Source organism: Schistocerca gregaria, chromosome 8, assembly GCF_023897955.1.
Source record: "Schistocerca gregaria isolate iqSchGreg1 chromosome 8, iqSchGreg1.2, whole genome shotgun sequence".
Lineage (NCBI taxonomy): Eukaryota > Metazoa > Arthropoda > Insecta > Orthoptera > Acrididae > Schistocerca > Schistocerca gregaria.
The window spans coordinates 337,286,871-337,313,094 of record NC_064927.1 but is presented as its reverse complement, the minus strand read 5'-3'; the positions used below and the strand labels follow the sequence as shown (position 1 = coordinate 337,313,094).

The following is a 26,224-nucleotide window of genomic DNA, read 5'->3' as shown; positions in this document are numbered from 1 at the left end:
GGAACAAGAACAAGAAAGCCAAGACCAGCAAAACTGTTTAACATTAAAGCGAGACGCCAAGCCCGTGATGTTATTTCAGCCAAATGAAGATTTCTGTTCACTTTCGGAATATATATGTCAGCAAGAGCCACTTCACTCCTTTAGATTGGGAAAAGTGGCCACTGTCTAAGGCTTCAGAAAAATCTTCAAGTTCTTATCACTAAACATTCTGGTACCTTATAATATGTAAATCAAAAGTATGCAAGCGCAAGCTTCCATCAGTAATCACGGTTTGGTGAAAATTCAGTTTCCCTTAGGGTAGATCACTCTACTCCACCTACTCCTACAAATTATTTTCGGGAATCTCTGTTCTGTAAGAACTGTGTTGACTAGCCACCCATCCGTTACTTTACACGTGCACCGTGAAAACTGGAACCAAGTTATAACATTAGGGGAACTAAACAAAACTAGGAACCCAAAAATTGGTCGGAATGTGCAGATGTATGTCAAAATTACTGGTACAAGTCTCAACGCGATTAAAGCAGTACTTTGGTAAGATTACACGTTTTTCAGAAAAATTGAAGGCGCTAAATGTTATACTTAGAAATATGAAAATTTGTATGAAGCTTCAGTTTAATATAAAAATAATAATGATGTAACCCCACTGAGATAACTCCAATAGTTTTCGAGTAATTGCCGAAAACTAAATTTCGGACCAAAACATGATTATTTGTAGTAGATCAAAAGTCTGTTATATTACTGCTAGAAAGTTTCGGCTATAGCACATGAGGAAACTTATTAAATAACAGAGTTATAATTAGTTTAAAGTCCCGTACGTTAACAACAACAAAAACAAGGGCTCTTGACTTAAGAGGTCATGTTCTACTGTCAGTTTAGCTGTAAAAATTCTAGAAAGTCAATCTCAGGCGAGCTAAAACTTTTTCTGTGAATTTAACCAACTTAACAACTCTCATACCAAATTTACGAAGATACTAAACTGATTCACGACATTCTTATAAAATACACTCCTGGAAATGGAAAAAAGAACACATTGACACCGGTGTGTCAGACCCACCATACTTGCTCCGGACACTGCGAGAGGGCTGTACAAGCAATGATCACACGCACGGCACAGCGGACACACCAGGAACCGCGGTGTTGGCCGTCGAATGGCGCTAGCTGCGCAGCATTTGTGCACCGCCGCCGTCAGTGTCAGCCAGTTTGCCGTGGCATACGGAGCTCCATCTCAGTCTTTAACACTGGTAGCATGCCGCGACAGCGTGGACGTTAACCGTATGTGCAGTTGACGGACACTGAGCGAGGGCGTATAGTGGGCATGCGGGAGGCCGGGTGGACGTACCGCCGAATTGCTCAACACGTGGGGCGTGAGGTCTCCACAGTACATTGATGTTGTCGCCAGTGGTCGGCGGAAGGTGCACGTGCCCGTCGACCTGGGACCGGACCGCAGCGACGCACGGATGCACGCCAAGACCGTAGGATCCTACGCAGTGCCGTAGGGGACCGCACCGCCACTTCCCAGCAAATAAGGGACACTGTTGCTCCTGGGGTATCGGCGAGGACCATTCGCAACCGTCTCCATGAAGCTGGGCTACGGTCCCGCACACCGTTAGGCCGTCTTCCGCTCACGCCCCAACATCGTGCAGCCCGCCTCCAGTGGTGTCGCGACAGGCGTGAATGGAGGGACGAATGGAGACGTGTCGTCTTCAGCGATGAGAGTCGCTTCTGCCTTGGTGCCAATGATGGTCGTATGCGTGTTTGGCACCGTGCAGGTGAGCGCCACAATCAGGACTGCATATGACTGAGGCACATAGTGCCAACACCCGGCATCATGGTGTGGGGAGCGATCTCCTACACTGGCCGTACACCTCTGGTGATCGTCGAGGGGACACTGAATAGTGCACGGTACATCCAAACCGTCATCGAACCCATCGTTCTACCATTCCTAGACCGGCAATGGAACTTGCCGTTCCAACAGGACAATGCACGTCCGCATTTATCCCGTGCCACCCAACGTGCTCTAGAAGGTGTAAGTCAACTACGCTGGCCAGCAAGATCTCCGGATCTGTCCCCCATTGAGCATGTTTGGGACTGGATGAAGTGTCGTCTCACGTGGTCTGCACGTCCAGCACGAACGCTGGTCCAACTGAGGCGCCAGGTGGAAATGGCATGGCAAGCCGTTCCACAGGACTACATCCAGCATCTCTGCGATCGTCTCCATGGGAGAATAGCAGCCTGCATTGCTGCGAAAGGTGGATATACACTGTACTAGTGCCGACATTGTGCATGCCCTGTTGCCTGTGTCAATGTGCCTGTGGTTCTGTCAGTGTGATTATGTGTTGTATCTGACCCCAGGAACGTGTCAATAAGGTTTCCCCTTCCTGGGACAATGAATTCACAGTGTTCTTATTTCAATTTGCTGGAGTGTATTATTTGTCTGAGAAAGCGGCCGTTTAGAGGCTGCTACCGTGGGCGTAGAGTGGGTAAGAGTTTATGTTCCCTTGGCAGTCCGCTGCGCCTGTACATAAATACAGCCCGAGAGGCATGACTAGGCTTTACTTCGTACCCAGACACCGATCGATTCGCATCAGTCAAACGTCGGAGTACGCGCTGCCCCGAATGGCGTCAGAGACAGGTTGTTACTAAACGTATATTTTCAGTAATGATAGTGAACAAGCGAGGACTGTACATCTTCCTGGATTTTTCTGAAGTAACTGTTAGTGTGCCACCTTTAAAGTTAACAAATCTGCATGGCAAGTGGTGACAATTATTTTCCACTTTTGTGGCGAGCAATTATTTTGACCCTCAGAATTCAGAGCGAAAGACAATTTAATAATAACTTACCGTAGAGGTCGCCTCCGAACTGCTCATTGTGCGGTTTAGGGCAAAGAGGTTTATTATTAGCATTAACATAGTTAATATTGTAGTGTTGGCATGCGAAGCTTTACCAAATCTATTTATCAATTTGAACTCCAAATCTTCATTTATGATCATACTCCTCATCCCACCGAGTATATAGAGAATAGAAACATTTGCAGACTGGAACTATGGTCAGTATGATCTCCATCGCTTCGTGGCTGGCCACAGAAATAGTCTCCAGGCTCTCGAAGAAGACGGCGAACAGCAATTCCAATATTTCCTCGTATTTCTTACGACTTATTATTAAATTAATTAAATATTACGAACCCGACACCCACAGCGTCATATTGTAAAAAAAGAAAATACTGTTACTGGGAAATTTAGCGTTTCGTCTACACTTAAAGTAGATGTCTTCTGGTTCTGCATCCAGAAGACGGCCAGTGCAAGTTTGGCCGAAACCTCGGTTCCATTAGTGATGGTTATTTTCAATAAGTCTCAGTAATACACCCACAGAACTTTCATACTGCTGAACCCGCGTTCGTTAAATAGTTATCGTCATATCATAACTAAATAAACAATCACCGTCTGCTTCATAACTTCTTGTTTACCGACAACCGTTTTCAATCTGGGTTGCAGATGATCAGCTCTGGCGCCGCAAAATGCAGTTTGTCAACGTTGACAAACTGCACATTGTGGCGCCAGACCTGAAGATGATCTGCAGTGCAGACTGAAATTGGTCTTCGGTAAACAAAAAGGTATTGTGATCCAGCAGGTGTTTATATACTATACTAAAAGGATCACGCTTCCGAAGACATGGCACCAGTTATGAAATACCATAACTCGATAGAACTCAATCGTTTGTCATTTAGTACACAATAAAGAATCACAATGGAGACACTATAATAAAGGAACTCACAAATCAATTTACTTACCTATCAACATCATTCATTTTTAGCACTGGAGTCAAGACATAATTTTCGAACAAGATACACGTTTTTTTACTGTGTTGTCTATCACTATTTCTCTTCTTTAAGCACTTCAAAATACTCTTATAATGATGGCAAGTTGTGTATTGTCACTTTCTCACTCTAGAAGACAAATAAATGCCATTCACCTTCAACCTGATTCTATTAATAAGTGAGGAATAAATGTGTACAATGAACTACAGCGTTGAAAAATTAATGTCACAAAAAATAACGGCATTCTTGCAACAAAGGAACCTCGACACAGCAATTAGAAGAGGACCGTGTGCGAAACAACATTAAACCGTGAAAGAAAAGAGCAACGCAGTTTACTGGACCTGCGCCCAGGGCGTTTCCCGGAGCCGCGTGTGCGCTGATCTACGACTTAGATGAAAGAAACGTTGCTGAAAGCCTGTGAAAGTTCCATCCGAAGCGGGAGATGAAGTTCCAGTCAAGTTCAGCACAACTTTCTCCCACGATTCAAAGCTGAAACGGGCATTAAAGGCTTTCATAAATTTCTTTGATGTTTATAACTGAGTTAGAAAAGTGAACAAATTAAGTAAATACCACCTTATTTACGAGGCCTATGTACGTATACAGAAGACTGTAGGAGTTCCGTAAAAGTTCGAGAAATAGAAAAAAAAATTCAACTGATTATAAAACGTATTAATTACATTAAAAAATCTCCGAGTTGTTTTCTTAAGGGATGTTATTTGGCTGCGAATCAAATTAGGGAAGCCCATTAATCTTTCCAGATTTTCTGAAATAAATTCTTTCCCAGTTAGAATCTCCAACAAGAACTGATATCTTCTGTTTTCTACGCCAAATATCGAAGTTGTGTATAATTAATAATGGCATACAAATATCTAGAGGATGAACTGAAATAGTAACATAGGGAGAAAGTACGATGTCTTAAAAACGAAGCAGCAAGCATTTAACGTATTTTACATTCATATGTACTATGAACGTAATAAATACAGTTTTCTTCAAGATCTCTTTATGACAGCTGCGTGAGGAAGGGAACGGCACAAAAATCAAAATAGCTCTCAGCACTATGGGACTTAATATATGAGGTCATCAGTTCCCTATAATTTAGAACTACTTAAACCTAACTAAACTTAGGGCATCACATACATCCATGCCAGAGGCAGGATTCGAACCTGCGACCGTAGCAGTCACATAGTTCCAGACTGAAGGGCATAGAAACGCTCGGCCACACCGGCCGGCGAGAACGGCACAAACCGGTATTTAACAAAGGCTGTGTCTTACCTTTAATGAGAGCAGATCCGGTCCATAATTACTGCAGTATTTCGTGGGAAATCTCAGAAACATATTGTAAGCAGAATACCAGCGAATACAAATATCATCGGACAGAGATAACATTCTCTTGATTTCTTGTGGGAAACACGAATTTGCTGGTTCGTAGTATTAACACCAAGATTTTTATGTATTAGGCACGAATTTTTCTGTATCTCATGTCGAGCAAATTGTACATTTATCCGTGGTACAACTATAGCGAAACTGTTGTCGTAAATGGACAAATTACATTACCAATGACAAAACACTACATTTTAAACAAAAATCAGGCACTGCATTAATATTTCAGTTGAGAAAATGAATGGCCTTCAGTATTTTTTTTTTTTTTTTAATTTGCTCTTTGACAACCACTTTGCTGAGTTTAGCGGCGGCGAGGGGCTAAGTTGATATATGGCGATTCTACGTTGAAAGTTCGTACATGTGTAGCAGACATTGTTGTGACACCTGACTGTCGCTGCTGCAGACGTGAGTTTAATGTCGTGAAACTGAAGTTCCAGAATCTGCACGTTATGAGATATATTGACTCTGACGTACACTCCTCTATGCAATGTCCTACTGCATGGTACCCTCGAAGCATTATTAGTTCAGTGACTGTTACGACATAGTACAAGGTTTGTTCACGTCAAGGCACAGTTCTCAAAACGTTGAAGCCTGGTAACGTGGAAACCCAGTGTTTCACCAGTGAGCCACCAGTTTGCATCCATTGCACACGCGAAAGCTGTCTTAGTTCATCCACCAATAAAAGCGCACCGTACGGTTCACTCTAAGTTAATCACTGTTCTTCTGCAGCTCACATCGATATTAATTTGAAAACCAATACACAAGCCACTCGGCCCGATCAGATTTCCTTATCTCTCACGCCGTACCACCCGATTTTTCAGTCTTATTAGGCGCAAACAGGCTCTCGTATGGCAGGGATACATACCGCTACATTGCAACATTTAAGTTCATGTAATATTCTAACCTACTGCAATTTATTGTTAAGCTTAGTGAACAAAACAAAACAATAAAATATTTTTATATGCTCCGGAAGCTACATATTTAAAAAGTGAGCAGAATGCACTGTTTTACGTGTTTGGTCCTTTAGCAGTGTACATTAATCCTGCCGACGCGAGGGGTCATTAAATTTTATTAAGAGAACAGATGCGCTCTGTGTATAATTAGAATACAGTTTTGACAAAGAAATAAGAACAGGTAAAGATAACAAACGTAAATAGGAAACTGAAGGTAAAACTTTTCTGGGTCATTGGGCCGCGTCGCATTTCTAGAATCCAGAAGATTTTACCATCACTGACAACGGCCACGAAGGCTTCAAACTTGCACTGAGGAAATTGTTCGTCCAAACAACGCATCAAAAGCTTATACAAGTGTAACGGCTTTGAATGTGTATGAGAAAACCATAACTATAGGATACAGTGACTAAAATAGGAACTGATTGCAAGGTAACGCAGCTAAAAACTCAATACTTACCCCGGGACTCAATCTTGTAAAATTAGAAGTCTCTTCGTAACTTAACAAATTATTCTGCAGCATCGTATCTAAACTATTTAATATGACGTACAGAAAATGACGAGCAACATAATATCACACTCATAATGCAAATTGAATGATAGGTGAACCGAAATACGGAGTGAAGCATGTGAGTTAGATGGTAACCTTTATTATTAGTTTTAAAAACAAAAATACATTTACTTTAATAGTGTTCCAAGAAGGGTGCCACAAAAATTCGGAAAATGTAGGAGTAACAAATTTTCAAATATTTCCAAGCAATGTTTTATCATCTCTGGAACACGCCATCCATGGGAAAATAACGACACTGCCACTAGTTTGAATAAATAACCTATATATGTTGTCGATTACCTGTCCACTGCTAACCTGGGTAAACACAAAGGACGTTTTATAGTTTCTGTGGATGAAAAAGCACACATGTTTGTATCGAGAACATAAAGAGAAACCGACAGATCTCTTACGCTGCAGGGAGTGTATGCTGCAGTGAAATTTTCTGACAGTACAATATTCTGTGGAGAACTAGGAATATACACTCCTGGAAATGGAAAACAGAACACATTGACACCGGTGTGTCAGACCCACCATACTTGCTCCAGACACTGCGAGAGGGCTGTACAAGCAATGATCTCACGCACGGCACAGCGGACACACCAGGAACCGCGGTGTTGGCCGTCGAATGACGCTAGCTGCGCAGCATTTGTGCACCGCCACCGTCAGTGTCAGCCAGTTTGCCGTGGCATACGGAGCTCCATCGCAGTCTTTAACACTGGTAGCATGCCGCGACAGCGTGGACGTGAACCGTATGTGCAGTTGACGGACTTCGAGCGAGGGCGTATAGTGGGCATGCGGGATGCCGGGTGGACGTACCGCCGAATTGCTCAACACGTGGGGCGTGAGGTCTCCACAGTACATCGATGTTGTCGCCAGTGGTCGGCGGAAGGTGCACGTGCCCGTCGACCTGGGACCGGACCGCAGCGACGCACGGATGCACGCCAAGACCGTAGGATCCTACGCAGTGCCGTAGGGGACCGGACCGCCACTTCCCAGCAAATTAGGGACACTGTTACTCCTGGGGTATCGGCGAGGACCATTCGCAACCGTCTCCATGAAGCTGGGCTACGGTCCCGCACACCGTTAGGCCGTCTTCCGCTCATGCCCCAACATCGTGCAGCCCGCCTCCAGTGGTGTCTCGACAGGCGTGAACGGAGGGACGAATGAAGACGTGTCGTCTTCAGCGATGAGAGTCGCTTCTGCCTTGGTGCCAGTGATGGTCGTATGCGTGTTTGGCGCTGTGCAAGTGAGCGCCACAATCAGGACTGCATACGAACGAGGCACACAGGGCCAACACCCGGCATCATGGTGTGGGGAGCGATCTCCTACACTGGCCGTACACCTCTGGTGATCGTCGAGGGGACACTGAATAGTGCACGGTACATCCAAACCGTCTCCGGATCTGTCCCCCATTGAGCATGTTTGGGACTGGATGAAGCGTCTACACGTCCAGCACGAACGCTGGTCCAACTGAGGCGCCAGGTGGAAATTGCATGGCAAGCCGTTCCACAGGACTACATCTAGCATCTCTACGATCGTCTCCATGAGAGAATAGCAGCCTGCATTGCTGCGAAAGGTGGATTTACACTGTACTAGTGCCGACATTGTGCATGCTCTGTTGCCTGTGTCTATGTGCCTGTGGTTCTGTCAGTGTGATCATGTGATGTATCTGACCCCAGGAATGTGTCAATAAAGTTTCCCCTTCCTGGGACAATGAATTCACGGTGTTCTTATTTCAATTTCCAGGAGTGTAACATTGAACTTGGAACTTTTTTCGAGCTGTGTTCCAACTGAGATACCCATTTTCCCCTCAGGGTGTGATATCATGACCTCCAGACGATTTCTGTGGAATGACAGTATACAAAAGTTGAATCTCTATGCCACGTTAGTCGTAATTGCAAACTGGTGCCGGCCGCGGCAGCCAAGCGGTTCTTGGCGCTTCCGTCCGGAACCGCGCTACTGTTACGGTCGCAGGTTCGAATCCTGCCTCGGGCATGAATGTGTGTGATGTCCTTAGGTTAGTTAGGTTTAAGTAGTTCTAAGTTCTAGGGGACTGATGACCTCAGATGGTAAGTCCCATAGTGCTCAGAGCCATTTTAACCATTTTTGCAAACTGGTCATTGCTTGACTTTTTGTAATCAGTAGAGTTTCCATACTGCAGGAAAACGGAACTGAAGGCTGTGTCAGCGTTTTAAAGTCTGATGTAAGTTTTAAGTAGTTCCATACTATCGCCTTATTATTTGGCGATAATTACAGTGCCAGTGGTACCAGTTAGAACCATGTGGTCTCAGACGCGCGGAAAAATGGCGACTATCTCTTTAGGTTGTTATACAGCCAAAGGCGATGAAACCGCGTTTTGCCAGCCGCTGCAAGTTACTGTCGATCTTCGATTTTAAAGTGCAAGGTCCCATTTAGTTAAAAAATTGCTATATTAATATACATATAAACCAGTGTAGTTTAAAAAAAATGGTTCAAATGGCTCTGAGCACTATGGGACTTAACATCTGTGGTCATCAGTCCCCTAGAACTTAGAACTACTTAAACCTAACTAATCTAAGGACATCACAAACATTCATGCCCGAGGCAGGATTCGAACCTGCGACCGTAGCAGTCGCCCGCTTCCGTACTGAGCGCCTAGAACCGCTAGACCACCGCGGCCGGCTACATCTGATTTCAGGTGGCTAATGTGAAGATGGTAATAATGTTCTGTTAATATCTTACTTGGCAAAATTGCCTGCTCAAATCCTTGTCTGATTTATCGTTTGGACTTACTGCAATCAACTAATCCGTTTATATCATCAGTAGTTTACAGATTTTTTTACGTACTGGATTCCTTTGGATTGTTTCCTTGATATATTTGATAGAAGATAAGAGTAGTTATTTGTTGTACGGTTGTACGTGAATTAATTCTCACTTTGTTTCACTTGTTTCGTTGTATTTAATCAATAAAAACGCACCTTAATTTATTCATAAGTGTAACGTTCAAAAAGGTATAAAATTATTAATATACCGATCTTACTGAGGAACAGCAGTAAATGTTAGCTGTGCATTATTTTATTCCACAGTCGCACTACTATAATATCTAACCAGCATCACAACGTTCTATTGCAATAGTTCTTTAAATAATTTGGACATTAAATTTCGTACTGAAGTTACAATTTATGTTTTTAATCTATTTATACTGTGTCATCCACAACTCTGCGAAATTTCAGTTGAGTTTAATTGAAGTATTGAATAGCAAAATTACTAAGAATGGAATCTAAGTGATGCTCAGTTAGCTAAACTGGTGGTCCGATTAATGGTGAAAGGCGAATATCTGGAATGAAGTTGCAGTCGACTGCGAAAATAATGTTTGATCCACATAAAATCAAACTGTAAATTAGCTTCGAGTGTAATCACCGCAGTAGATAATCAACGTCATCGTAACATTTGAAACAGATGTTTTGTGACGTCCATCAGTAAAACGATTCGCACTGTGGAAGTGATGCATGCTAGTAGTCCCTGCATTTTCACCTTTGGAAATATGGTTGAATGACAAAGGTTGTAATAACTTGCTTCTCAGCTATTAGGATGTTTCGAGAAGTACGCTTTTATACCGATATTTCAAGCAAAGCATTTCACACTAAGGTTATTTTGAATTAATAGGTAGCAAATTTAACGGCCTTCCTCAGTAGGAAAGATTAATCTCTGCAGTTAGACAGCTTTCGATGAACCTTAAAATTGGATAGAATGTGTGTCATGTCAAACGTACGAACTATACGGGTTGGTTGGCTAAATACAGATAATTATTTATAAGGAACACATTCCATACTGTCGGACATTTTTGGGTTTTGCAAACGACTGAGACACTTTTTTCATGGTACGTAGAAAAGTACAGAGAACTACATAAGTACATCGATAAAAAGTATTAAAAAAAGCTGAAAGTCTTGGAAGAAAATTAGCAATCGCTTGATATGAAGAAGATTTTATTGTCCTTCTACATTTACTTATTTTTGAAGTGTTCTGTTTCGTTTCCAAGTGAACAGCCCTCAAACCTGTTGATAAAAATAAAATTACTAATCAAAATATAATCCCCGGTACACTACATTGCACCAACACCCCTCTGAAATCAAATGTACAAGAGCGGTGCTGACCATACCGGCTACAAAAACAGTCCACACAACTTATCATCAAAATTTACTTGCTACGTCACAGGATAATCAAGTGGTTTCGTATCATCCACGTTTTTCGTATAACCCGCAAGACAAATTCCACCTCGTGTCGTCTATTACAAATATCACACACGAATGAAAAATACGTTTTAAACCAAATTAACTATTATCTGAGAATATTGTTGTTGTAAATACATGTAAACTATGAAGCATTTGTTTTGTGACGGGTAAAAAATATAAAATCAGAATTTAACTCTAACGTTTATATCGCTTTCTGTTGGCAGTTCTGGCGCCGGCGCACCAACACGGGCTGTACACGGGCCCTTTCTTCGACACGAGCATGCCTACCAACATAACGGCGCAACTAGGCACACATGCCTACCTGCCGTGCCGTATCAAGCAGCTCGGAAACAAATCGGTAAGTAAATGGCAACGATCTTTGCTCTTGCAGTTTTCGAAGCGTATGTCAGTACTTATCTCAGAGTGACTGCATTATCTTGAAGAAAAGTTCACATTTTCCTCCTGTTCCTGCACGTTATGACCCTGGCGTACCAACGTAACTTCCGAAGCTGCTCACGACGCGATTATTGTCTACTTTGTTACAAAGCAGACACGCATCGTCGAAAAGTGTGATAACATTCTGAAATCCATAAGGCATTTCCTTCAGAATGCACCTACTTTAACACGGTATTATGTTAATTCACACATGTTTACGTGAAACATACCTGCTACTGTACAGTATAATAAGTAAGCAAAAATAACTGGATTAATATGATGTAAATTTACTTCATTGTCTCAACAAGTCCTTCTGTAATTCTTGATTTCACAGTGGTCCTTGACTAGTTTTATATATAATTCCTAAATATTTTCTAGCGAGGTCATTGACTCTATAAAACAGAAAGACATTTTGTTTACACACCTTAGGCCACGGTTGCTGTTGAAGGTCATCGTTGTTAAAGAACACGTCAACAAGCCCCAGAAGAACCAAGCATATTACGAGGGTTTTCCGGAAACTAACGGTACAAGGCATGTAGCTTTAGCTTAGAATGTCCGTGGGGAAGTTGGGACCAATTCGGTGTAGCGGGAAGCAAGCAGAAGGAAAGAGCATTCCCAGCAATTAGTAGCTCGCCGAATCGTGTAGTGGTAATTATTATAAATAAACGTTCTTATTCTGGATCCCGCCAAGTGCGAAGTGCATGAACGCTATAGCTTTTGATTGCGAAAACTTTTCAGTTTATGGGGACGACGTGATGTCACGGCAGCATGTGACGAAGTGGGTACGGAAATTCACGATGAAGACAGAAGCGAAAGATCCACTATTGTGACTGATGATGTCCTACAGAAAATTGAAGAACGTCTCCACTCTGATCGCCGTTCTACAATTGACAACGTTCATGCAGTTTGTCCATACATTTCACGAACTGTTGTTCATGAAATGGTAACTGATCGAGTAAATTTTCGCAAGTTCTGTGCGCGATGGGTGCCCAAGATGCTTACCGAAGCACATAAAATGAAGAAGCAGTGTCTTTCGCGAATTTCTTGACTGTTTTGAGAGTGTAGGTGAGGCTTCTCTTAACTCCATAGTGACAGTAGATGAAACTTGGACTTATCGCCATGCTCCAGACAGCAAACAACTCAGCAAACAGTGAGGAAAATCATGGTGTCAGTGTTTTGGGACAGAAAGAGGGTTCTACCCGTTGAGTTTTTGAAACGATGTGGAACAGTAAGTGCTGTAAGATATTGTGAGACCATGTGGAAACTTCGCAGAGCTATACAAAACAAACGTCGCGGGATATTGACAACAAGAGTCTGTCTCCTTCATGACAACTAGCGCCCGCACACCACTCATGTAACACAAGAGTTGTTGACTTCATTTGGTTGATATGTTAGAAGCCACCCACATCACAGCCCCATTTCGCACTTAGTAACTATCATCTGTCTATGAAACAGGAATCAAAAAACTCGTCCCACGGATGATAAAATGTATTGAGTTAAACGGAGATTATGTGGAAAAATAATGCAAGACCTATATATACTACAACCACGTAAATTTTATTAAAATTAATACAGTTTTTCTCCTTCTCAAAGTTCTTGCAACCTTAGTTTCCGGATTAGCTTCGTACATACATTACTATCCACAGGGGTAAATTAATATTTCTATATTACCGCTTTGACGATCATGTTTGCTACATTTTCGTGTGGGTAAAAGAGAGCCAAAGAGGCAGACTATTGTTGTTAACTAATAATTTGTTGTAAGTGGTTTGGAGTTACATGTAAGTTCGTCACTGCTGCCAACCACAGTAACATCAACTATGTCAAGTTACTCTGTTGTCTCTGAGAAATACCAGACTCGGTAGCATGGCCATTTAACAGATACACTCGAACCGAATTATTCTATGTACTAATATTGCAAGGCAGAGGATGCTTACTACGAATGTTAAACAGTAGAGGGCGTTTCGTATCGATGATACATGGCAGAGAGTGCTTCGTGACAATGTTGTGTGGCAGAGAGTGTAGCTTATCGATACTATGTGGCAGATGGTGTTCCTCTGCAAAGTCGGGTGTCTGAGAGTGTCCGTACCAATTTGCGTACCTGAGACTATCTTGTAGAAGCATTGCGTTTCAGAGAGTGCCTTGTATCAATGTTGTGTGAAGATGGTAAAACATCATTTCGAGGCGGAGTTTGCTCCGTGGTGACTCTGCGTGCCTGACATACAAATGATGCGTAGCAAAGGGTACCTCGTGCTGAAGTTTCGTGGTAGAGGGTGCTTCATACTAATGTTTCGTGGAAGAGGGTGCGTCCTGCCGATATTGTGAGGGGGGAGGGGTGGGTAGTTTGGGGGGAGGAGACCAGACAGCGAGGTAATCGGTCTCATCGGATTAGGGAAGGACGGGGAAGCAAGACGGCCGTGCCCTGTCAAAGGAACCGTCCCGGCATTTGCCTGGAGCGATTTAGTGTAATAACGGAAAACCTAAATCAGTATGGCCTGACACGGAATTAAACCGTAGTCCTCCCGAATACGAGGCCAGTGTGCTAGCCACTGCGCCACCTCACTCGGTTGTGATACTGCGAGCCAGATGGAGCTTAGTAGGGATGATACGTCGGAAGGGGCAGGGAAAGGTCACACAGGTCGTGCAGCTCGCGATTCACCTAGCGCTGGAGTCTGGCGACCGGCAGTGAAAGGTGACAGGTTAAAAGGCAGGCTGAAACCACTTAATCCGACCGGGATTAGCTGCCGTGACCTTCCGGGCTCCAGACATGCGCTCCATCGTTAGAGCACTAGGCTTCTGATCAACATTGATGCTCCTTGGAGTTGTAGCAGTCCTTCACTTTACTGCTTTTCTCGCCACATGCTGCCCCCTCTGTAGCTGACCAGTGCATAATTCATATCATTGCCATGAGACATCACTCCAAACGCCAATTACACTGAGCAACAAATGCGAAGTGAAAGTGCGTAAATCGCATGATTTTGAGTTAGTTATATTTATTTTTGTATATAAGGGAAAAAAATCATCTCATAAACATCTAACTCTAATTTTTTTAAATGTAATCTACATTTTTGTATAAATAACTCACTAACTAAACATGCATTCATGTTCCGAGATACAGCATAAAAAATTTTTAGTGAATAATTACTTGAATTATGTAATGTGTTATGCACTGATAAATTTCAGTGTCATTCTGGAAGTACAAAAGTAAAATATAAAGAAAAATGAAGATAATATGACACAAAAGAAAATACTTTGTAAGTGTACTTTGTGCACGAAGTATATAAACCACAAAAGAAAATAAATTAACTGGTCACAAATAAATATAAAGGATTACAAATTTTAAATGTCCCGTATGTACATTATATATAGTTCAGAGATAAATCCAGAAGATGACCGTTTTCACTTGGCTTGATGTTTCAACAGATATTCGGGAATCTCCCTTATGACAGTCCAGCAGTAATTTGCTAAAATAGTAGGGCTCCACTTTCCGGCATACCTCTTCTCAAATATGCCAAAATCTTGATGAAACCATTCCCCATGTTTATCACTTATTGCACCACAATCTCTATGGAAGAAGTCAAGATGATTATGTTAGAAATGCATTTTTAATGACATGTTGAAACCAAGATTTTGATAAGATGACAAAATGTTATCTACAATCTCCTTGTAATTTGTTGCTCGTTTTTTTTTTTATTAGATCTGTAAATGCATGCTCCTCATCACCTTGTATGATTCCATCAAAAGTATGGTCTCCAAAAATCTATCGAATCTGTGGGCCTAGAAAGATGCCCACCTGTAACTTGGCATCACTTAATTAAAGGAATTTTTGTCTTACGTACTTAAGAGCGTCACCATCTTTGTTCATTCCCTTAACAAAGTTTTTCATGAGACCCAACTTGATGTGCAAGGGCGGGAGTAGAATGTTTTCACGGTCTACTAGAGGTTCACTTTTAATGTCGTTCATGCCTTGTTGAACAGATTTTCTGGTGGGCCATTCATATTTACTGTAATGAGATGCACGAGCTCGGCTATCCCATTCACAGCGAAAGCTGCAATATTTAGTATACCCTAACTTCATACCTAATAGCAGTGTTACCACTTTCAAGTCACCACAAATCTGCTATTGAGAGTCATCATACTTGATGGCCTCTAGTAAAATTTTCATATTTTTTGTGACTCTATCATATCCACACTATACCATGCTGGAATGGGAGGAAGCTCATTACCAATATATAACAGCACTGCTGTTAAGCTACACTTTGACGAATCAGTATAGGGTCTCTATTGATCAGGGCTGTAATTAATTCTGAGAGCCTTCATTAGACTATTTACGTCCGCACATACCATAAGACTATCTTGCATGTCAGAAAAAGAAGTGAACTGTTGCTCCCTTCTGCGGTAGAATGCAACATTTACATTGCTTTCCAGAAAATTGCGCTGCTGCAATCTTGATGCTAAAATCTCTGCCTTAGCTTTAGAGAGCTCCAAATCTCTGATGAGATCACTTAACTCCTTTGGGATAAATTTTGTGGATTATCAGTTGGTGTTGTACTTGGAAGAAACCCTGTATCTTGTGGTGTGCATGGTTCAGGACATTCAGAATCCCCATCAGAGGTAATCTTGTACTCTGTCGGTGGTTTAGGTACTGGCAATCGATACCCACGTAGAACTGGACGTATGACAGATGGAATGTTGGGACAGATCACTGTTCGCATCTTCTTCTTCTTCGATATCCCCTTCTTGAAAGGAACAAATATACAAAAGTAGCAGTCACCGATATGGTTAGTTGGCTCACGCCATATCATGGGCACTGCAAACGTCCTTTCCCATGCATCCAGTTCCTAAAGTTGCTCGCACAAGTGTTTCAGAACCCATGTGGAGCTCAGGGTTTATCCCGATCACCTATTTTGCACCCAAAATAACAACTGTAAACTTTTTTAATCCGTGTAGTTATTTGCTGCTTTTGTGAAGCAAATGTCACTTCTCGACACACATAGCAAAATGTGTCTGCAGTGTTAACACGAACTCGTGGCATTTTTGGTCACTTCAATAGCAGTCAACTTGAACAACCGGTAGTTAATCTGGAAACAAATGCGCAAGAATTATTACATGCATTAATAAAGTCACTGAATTTGTAGTGGTTTCAAAGTAACTTTTGAATACGTTATGGGAGTGACAGTGATCAGTGTCTTACAAATATTTACTATTAAAAACAGTCTTGATCCGCATTTATTTATTACGGTGACCGGTTTTGACCATTACTGTGGTCATCTTCAGACCAATGAGTAGGAACCTGGAGATTCTCCAGCAGAAAGAGGTTCCTACTCATTGGTCTGAAGATGACCACAGTAGTGGTCGAAACCGGTCACTGTAATAAATAAATTGTGATCAAGACTGTTTGAAATAGTAAATATAGGTTTCAAAGTGTTTATATCCAAAGTATTATACACAAGTAAGACCAGGGACAATAATATAATCCGTTGTTATTAGTTAATATGACTTTTAAAAATAATTATAATAACTGATTTGAAACGTAACATAAAAATCCGTATATAATTAACTCACCGTAATAAAACGGTGTGAAAGGAAAACTAGAGCTAATTTAAAATTGTCTTCGTGATATTCGAGATCAGTACATTAGAACTGATAGGAATTGACTGTTTTCACTCCATTTACATTTTCATTGCTGCACAGTGTTACATGCGGAACAGATAACGACACCTACATTACACATCTGTCATTACTCAGCGGTAATATAGAGGTTGGATGAACATACGTAATGCGACAGACACAATACATTAACACTGAGTGAGGTGACACAATGGTTAGCACACTGAACTCGCATTCGGGAGGACGACGGTTCAAACTCGCGTCCGGCCATCCTGTTTTAGGTTTTCCGTGATTTCCCTAAATCATCTCTGGCAAAAGCCTTTCCTTTGAAAGTTCACGACCGATTTCCTTCCCCATCCTTCCCTAATGCGATGGGACCGATGACCTCGCCGTTTGGTCCCCTTCCCCAAACTAACCATCGGCCACCACCTATCAACAACACATTATCATGCCTAATACCGTGGAAGAAAATTGTTAGCACTAAAAGTAGGTTCCACGCCCTCTGAGTGTGTAAACACAAGTCCCGTATGGATTTCAGGGGAGATGATGGAGGTGGATAGCGATCACGTTCATTTCTCTCCGAAGTGAACCAGCTAGGTTCAGTAACACGTTGGTGCTTCTGGTAGCCGGGTAGATACGACAGTTCATCTGGTGCTCACAAAACCATTTGTGGACGATGCTAGCTGCGTGAGTTGGACCCCTGTCGTCCTAGATCACAGCATCAACAGTGTGAGGCCAACATGGTACCACGTAATGGACCTAATCACCCAAAATGCTGACGTAAACCTTGCCAGTAATGCGATAGTGCGGAGTAATCGTGGCCCACGCAATCAGCCAGAATTTCTTCCATTGTTTTGGCAGCACATTTTCCTAATATGAGCGTTTGCGTCACTTACAAGTGGTTCTGGAACTGCAGCTTGCTCTGCACCTCGGCGTTTATGAAGCTACCTTTGTGTTCTTTTGGTGTTGACTACGACCGCGAGTGCGACATCCATTGCTGGTACGACTTTATCGGTTGTAATCCTATTGTTTTTTTCGCCACAGATTCCTTCAACGACCGTCTGACACGACCACACAACACACTCTCTCGCCCGCGTTGTGACTTACCTGATGATGTTTATCCATTTTCCCTGCACGCAGTACAAATCTTCGACACTGTGCCTCTTTGATCACCAAACAAGGGCTAATATCCTTACGGAAGCAGCAACCATACGAGCACCAACAAGTTGCCCACTTAATCCTGGCATAACGCACTCACAACCACTCAGATTACGACAGACACTTGTAGTGTATACAGAAAATGGCACAGGTGTGGCTCATGATCAAATACAACAACTTAATCTCCAAGACTGGCTAGCCGCTGCAAGCGTTTCCATATTTTTGTCCAAATTTTACACACAAACCATCCTCGTGAAATTGTTTATCTTTCAGTGAAATCCATCTCAGAATCGCTACAGAAATTTCTGAGATTAGCCTGCACACGCACACACACACACACACACACACACACACACACACACATACACACACACAAACACACAGAAACGGCGGCGTGGCATTTTTTGTATGATATGTATAGAAGTTCGACAACAGAAAAGGTATTTATTTAGGTGATAACAATTAGCTTTCTTCCGTTTTCGCCTGGTACAATTGACAGCGACATTAATTCGCTGCCCATGTAGGGTTAGTCATCCACTTTATAATGAACAGCCGGCTGGTGTGGCGGTGCGGTTCTAGGCACTTCAGTCTGGAACCACGAGACCGCTAAGGTCGCAGGTTCGAATTCTGCCTCGGGCAAGGATGTGTATGATGTCCTTAGGTTAGTTAGGTTTAAGTAGTTCTAAGTTCTAGGGGACTGATGACCTCAGATGTTAATTTCCATAGTGCTCAGAGCCATTTGAACCATTTTTTTGTAATGATTACTCGTGAACTAATAAACTTTCACATTCACTATGCTTTCATGTTTGTTGTCAGAGATGTAAGAGGAATAAGTGAAGACAGTTGTATATGTGGTACTTTAACATGTATATACATAAATGTGATCGCTACTTTTTTTCCCTGCAGCTAACGATATTAGTGCAAAGAAGTCACATAGTTTACTAAATGCTGTTTTCTGAACTGCCGTAACTGCACCACTAACTGGATTACGCCTGACAGTGTAACCTAACCGTTTTGCTGCATCATGTGCACTCTTCCAACACCTGACTTGCTCCTCACCCGAATATGATCCGTAGTGTCTTGCTCTTGCTACATTCATTTGGAATTACTAAGCTGTCTACAAACATATGACTTGAAATGGTTCATAATCTCGGGAGGTTTCCCTTGGTTGAAATGCAAATGCTGTAAACGGAAATCCTTTCCCAATTATTCCCAGTTGGGACTACCTCTGTCCCACTACCAGTTCGACTGATTCAATTTTGGTTTACTACTTGAAAAGCCAGTTCTAGCTAGAGAATTTTAAAAAAATCGTTTGACACAGAAATGATGACGGATAAGGGCAAAAGAGAACAGCCCTTTGGTATACATCATCTTGTCGGAAGACACAGTAGACGACGTGAAAGAATAATTCCAAGTAGGAAGCTAGCTAGCGCTACTGGTCAATGCAAGTTCTACATCATCGCTGAACTGCTACAAGTGAAGGAAGCTTTTACTAAAATTTCAGATTTACTGGAATCAAATTTTGACATCAAATTAAGGGAGAAATTTCTCATACTTAAAGCAGTCGTGCAGTAGTGAAATGTGGAGCGTAGTAGCACAAAAACAATATTAGGGTGGAGATCATATTATTAATGATAACGAGACATAGAAATCAGGCATCAGTTGTAACTCACGGTACACATTCTGTGGTCGAGAATGGTCGCTGTTTTGGAGAATAAATATTTTGAATGAATTAACATGAATTGTGTAATCAGTATATCTGTTAGTTCGCAAGACCCATAAGCATACTAATTACACTTAAAGAACATCGGGTCAAACAGACGAATGGACAGGCGAGTAGGTAATAAGCAGAATACATAACGTTATCAGTAAAGGAAAGCCTTCAACAGAAGTAGAGCTACGAACAGCGTGAGCCTGAAAAATATAATTAGACAGTTATCGTTTAAAACATAAACATCTGAACACGTTGACTGTTCGCATTGAGATAACAAGCGTTTAGTGACCGATTCCAAGCAGAAATATATATATTAAATGCCCTAGAAAAGACTGGCAAGTGACGAAAGTCTGCTGTACACACCGGTACTTCTGATACCCAGTAGCACGTCCTCTTGCATTGATGCAGGCCTGTATTCGTCGTGGTATACTAGCCACAAGTTCATCAAGGTCCAGAATGTCCCACTTCTCAAGGGCGATTCGGCGTAAATCCCTCAGAGTGGTTGGAAGATCACTTTCGCCATAAAAAACACTTTTTAATCTATTCCAGGAATGTTCGATAGGGTTCATGTCTAGATAACATATTGGCCACCCTAGTCAAGCGATGTCGTTATCCTGAAGAAAGTCATTCACCATCGTGCACCATCCTTCAGCTGGATATCGGTTATGAGGCCCAGTTACTACCAGAAAATATCCTGGAATTTCTATTCGGAGTGGTTAAAGATGAAGAGACCATTTACATCTGTTCGTGAGACGGCATCACATTGCGATTTATGGGAATAACTCGTCCTCAAAGCACAGCGGTTTGAAACCACTTTTTGAACCAAGTTTCGCCGGTCTAAGTCCCTTACCAAGTAGAATATGAAGGAAGATCAAAACGACAGATGTACGAAAAAATGGTTCAAATGGCTCTGAGCACTATGGGACTTAACATCTATGGTCATCAGTCCCCTATAACTTAGAACTACTTAAACCTAACTAACCTAAGGAATCACACAACACGCAGTCATCACCAGGCAGAGAAAAGTCCTGACCCGCCGGGAATCGAACCCAGGCCCGGGAAGCGAGAACGCTACCGCACGACCACTAGCTGCGAACTGGATACATGTGCGGTTCAAGCACATATTTAATGCTCTCACGCTGACGACACAACGTAATGCTCTAATGAGCCAGTAAGAGGGGCTACTAGAAACAACCTGTTCCTCGTGATGAAGCCTAAAAACTTTACATATCCACTTTCTAGTAAAAGTTAGAAAACAATTTCGTTCGTCCAGCACACAAGTCACTACATTAAAACGAGGGACATTCAGACTTTCAGACAAGGAAACCGATAGTCATTCCCGTCATACCCCTCTCCTCCAGTCGACTGCGTGTTAAACAGACAGAAAGTTGGGGAAATGATTTACGTACATCGTGTACTGCTTAACACATACAATTTGGTAGCTTGCGTTGCGTAAACTTGTATCTTTACCTTGTAGAGGACCAAGTTTTAATTGTTTTAATGAGTTGAAGTTATCTTCAACCAATCGTAATTTCCGCGCGAAGCACTACGAACAACTAAGTGAAAATTAATACAATGAACAATCGTAATCTTAAGATAAATATTTGTTATTACGTTGACATCTATACTTTTTGCAGTTTTTTCTTTCATTTTCATTCATATTGCGCATGGGAGACATTATTTATCTGTATGTGATGGACATGTTACACATGTGCCCATAATTATTAAGGGACCAAGGATATTTAATTATTCTAGTGAAAAATATAAAATTGTATGGCGACAAGGAATTTTAAGATTCGCTAGAATCCAGTCACAGTGAACTCATGGGTCCAACTCACATAATGTTGTCCAGTGCATTTTTGATCCATCAATGATGACTGGCACAAGTCCGAGCTGTAAACGGTTTGCAATCAAGCGAAAGGTGGATTTTTGTCATTTGGTGTTTAGTGTACGAAGTGGAAAATCACTTACAGTTTCGTCAGTATTCTAATCGCAAAATCGACCACTCTATTTTATTACATGAAGAGTCTGCCTTGTATACTCTATACTCAGTATGGTATAGTGTTGTACCTGGAGGATAGTGTATCTACAGGGTGTTTCTTTCTTTGGTTTTAATACTGTACGTGTGGGTTTGTTTAATATAGTTCACTATTTCACGTCAACCGATTCGGTATTAATAAGACTACTTCAACTTCAAGTTACAGGAAGTACGATTGAGAACGTTCCACATGCTGTAATCTTCTAAAATTTTACAGGAGGTTAAGAAGCTACTAGAAAGTCAATCTTCCATTCGAAATACAGTTAATTGTATGTAATGTATCCACATTACGTAAAAGACTTAAAGCAGAGTTTGGAGCTCCATCAGTGGGGCGATTGAAGACAGTATTTTCTTAGACAGAGAAAACTGATTTGGCTCCTTCTTGAAACACTTCCGACACTGCGCATATCAGTCTGCTGAAAGTAAGGCGTAAAACACCAATTGAATACTTGAATTAAGTTTAATGCAAGTGGAGAACATCAATATCGGGAGGATAATGTGGTTCAGTAAAGCGCAAATGGATCTTTCTTTCAACAACTAGGAAACTTTTCAATCTAAATATGCTTCACCGCCCCTTTTCCCCAATCGAGTCTATAATGATGACAAAACAGGAATACAGGTTGTAAACAGAAAAATGCAGAAAATAGTGGTAAGAAAAGGTCAAATAATAATAATACATTTGGTTTCCTTATGTTAAGAGCTTTTCTATATGAATAAAAGATCTGTTAGTACCATGTTTTGATGTTTAATACGATTATTACGGTGTAGACAATGATGATGATGATGATGATTGTGATAGTTGTGATATACCAGAACTTGAGACAAGCTAAAACATCAAATAACATCAGTAACTCACAAATATTGAAATACTCCTTTAGTCTCTTACAATCGTCTCCTTTTGTGTGGAATTTTGCCCCAATACAGTAGGCTTGGAGCAATGATCAATTTTCTTCATTTGTAACATTTTATTAAATGTTGTTGTTGTGGTCTTCAGTCCTGAGACTGGTTTGATGCAGCTTTCCATGCTACTCTATCCAGTGCAAGCCTCTTCATCTCCCAGTACCTACTGCAACCTACATCCTTCTGAATCTGCTTAACGTATTCATCTCTTGGTCGCCCTCTACGATTTTTACCCTCCACGCTGCCCTCCAATACTAAATTGGTGATCCCTTGATGCCTCAGAACATGTCCTATCAACCGATCCCTTCTTCTTCTCAAGTTGTGCCACAAACTCCCCTTCTCCCCAATTCTATTTAATACCTCCTCATTAGTTGTGTGATCTACCCATTTAATCTTCAGCATTCTTCTGTAGCACCACATTTCGAAAGCTTCTATTCTCTTCTGGTCCAAACTGTGTATCGTCCATGTTTCACTTCCATACATGGCTACACTCCATACAAATACTTTCAGAAACGACTTCCTGACACTTAAATCTATACTCGGTGTTAACAAATTTTTCTTCTTCAGAAACGCTTTCCTTGCTATTGCGAGTCTACATTTTATATCCTCTTAACTTCGACCATCATCAGTTATTTTGCTCCCCAAATAGAAAAACTCCTTTACTACTTTAAGTGTCTCATTTCCTAATCTAATTCCCTCAGCATCACCCGACTTCATTCGACTACATTCCATTATCTTCGTTTTGATTTTGTTGATGTTCATCTTATATCCCCCTTTCAAGACATTGTCCATTCCGTTCAACTGCTCTTCAAAGTCCTTTGCCGTCTCTGACAGAATTACAATGTCATCGGCGAACCTCAACGTTTTTATTTCTTCTCCGTGGATTTTAATACCTACTACAATTTTTTCTTTTGTTTCCTTTATTGCTTGCTCAATATATAGATTGAATAACATCGGGGAGAGGCTACAAACCTTTCTCACTCCCTTTCCCACCACCGCTTGCCTTTCATGTCCCTCGGCTCTTACAACTGCCATCTGGTTTCTGTACAAATTGTAAATAGCCTTTCGCTCCCTGTATTTAACCCTGCCACCTTCTGAATTTGAAAGAGAATATTCCATTATAGCGCTAATTTTATTAAGCTGCTTCTCGCATATCTGGTCGCCACGATAAACGAATGTTGATAGATGGCGTACCAACCGGAAACCGTGTTAACTGTTAACTCCAAATTATTCTTTAGAAGCTAACACACGGTACGGCAGGAACTGAAATTTATCGAACACAGTGTCTAGGGAATGCTTCTCTCAAGGACTAAAGATACACAGTTGATGAATACCTTTGTCACGTCTATGGCAATCATTGGGGTTTGTAGTTGCTTTTAGTTGGCAGTATTCTGGGAGTATGGAATTTTAGCTCATGCTGCAGAAATGAAGATACAATTTTTGGTGGTTTCAGCAGAGAGAATTTTAGAGCACGCAAGGACTCCGATGCCGACAGACGTTAAGTAATAGAAATTTCACATCCATGCACGTTACGTGAGATCCGGGGCCCAATGGTGCACTTATTTTGCATCATTCCAGAGTCATGTGCACCATCCCACATTTAAATTTTTTGGAAAACACGTATATTCCACACTGCTTATCAACCGGAAGTATTGCAGCGCTGGGAAAAGAGTAATTATTAACTCTTCATACCATCGGATGAGTCCCCTCGTCACTGGAATGCTACATAATATGCAGGGTAATTAGAAACAGTCTGCAAAGCGTGTAAGGGCGTTTCAGAGGAGCCAAATAAATACAGTGTCGTTTGCGAAAAAAGCAACAGCGAGAAGGAATTACCCGAATAGCGCCACACTTGGTGGAAGTGGCGGCGGGTGTCGGTCCGACAGGGTTGGTGTTGCGCCTAGTGCAGTCGGTACAGAGCTGTCATACAAGGTGGAAACAATACAATGAGTGCCAGCAGTATGCCTCGTCGGCGTCAAAGGGAGCTGTATCTGCATGTGAGCGAGTTCGAACGGAGCAGAATGATCTGTCTCCGTGAAACGGAGTCGTCGTAACATGACATTTCGGATCGCACAGGGGCTGCTGCTACAACAGTGATGCGTGTGTGGAAGCAGTGGATAGAGAAAGGTCGTACGCAGCGACGAGCGAGAACTGGACCAAGGAACATGACCACGGCAAGCGATGACCATCATCTTGTCCGCATTGCCATTACGGGCCGTACAGCGTCATCCACAGTGTTGGTTCGTCCCTGGAGCACAGCAACAGGTGTAAAATTACTTGCATCTACGTTTCGTAGCCGTCTGCTGCAGGTTGGACTGGTTGCAAGCATGTCATTACATCGGCTTCCATTGTGCAAAAGGCACAACCTCCTCCCACTGCAATGGGCACGTAAACACCGTGTCCTAAAGTGATGGCCGCATACGCGTCCGGCGGTCCCGTGGTGAGCGCAACCTGGAGGGTGGCACTCTGGAGCGGCAGAGCGGACAAACACCAGGTGTGATGGTTTGGGGCGCCATTGGTTGCAACAACCGATCTGGCCTCGCACGTACTGCGTGTACCTAATGGGGGTTGTAGAGCCTGAGGTACTCCCACTGCTTCAGGCATCTCCACAAGCCACATTTCAAGAGGACAATGCCAGAACACATATTGTGAGGAATATACAGGACTTCTTCGAAGAGCAACGGGCACCTGGCTTCCCTGGCCTGCACGTTCTCTAGCCATGCCCATTGAACATGTCTGGGATATGGTTGGTCGACACCTGGTTCGTCACGGTCCTCCAGTAACTGGTGCCACGGATTTGTGGGGTCACATACAAACTGCGTGGAGGGAAATCCTTCAGCAACGTATTCTGAACTTCATTGACGCAATGCCACGGCTCAAATCAGCTCTAATTGTAGCGCATGGTGGTAACAAGACATACTGAATAGTTAGGCTCAGAAGACATGTACAAATTTGAATAGGTAATAATTTGTTACTTTTCATGTAACTAATCTGTGATATTAAATAAATAGAATTCATGCGTTTCCTTCTCGGTGTTGCCATTTCCACAGATGCTAGAGTAATAATAACAGTATTGCACAAACTGGTGGCGCTGTGTACTGGTTACTACATCCATAAAGTGTACACACACGCACTCGCTAAAACACACACACACACACACACACACACACACACGGTTAGGGTCACGGCGAAAGTATTGATACGTCTTGGTATCGAGTAGTGACATCTCGATAGTCACAGTTTCTTATTCTATAAATTCCAGATGATACTTCGATTCCCTACCCCCATGAACCATGGACCTTGCCGTTGGTGGGGAGGCTTGCGTGTCTCAGCGATACAGCTGGCCGTACCGTAGGTTCAACCACAACACAGGGGTATGTGTTGAGAGGCCAGACAAACGTGTGGTTCCTGAAGAGGGGCAGCAGCCTTTTCAGTAGTTGCAGGGGCAACAGTCTGGATGATTGAC

At 42.2% G+C, this 26,224-nt stretch overlaps 1 protein-coding gene across 1 annotated transcript in view; it reads left to right on the top strand.

Moving 5' to 3' along the window:
* LOC126284620 (protein sidekick-2-like) overlaps positions 1-26,224 on the top strand; it is a 685,635-nt gene that overhangs the window by 410,217 nt on the left and 249,194 nt on the right. The window contains exon 3 of the mRNA XM_049983689.1: positions 11,131-11,264. Coding sequence (XP_049839646.1) covers positions 11,131-11,264 — 134 coding nt within the window. The remainder of the gene's footprint in view (positions 1-11,130; positions 11,265-26,224) is intronic.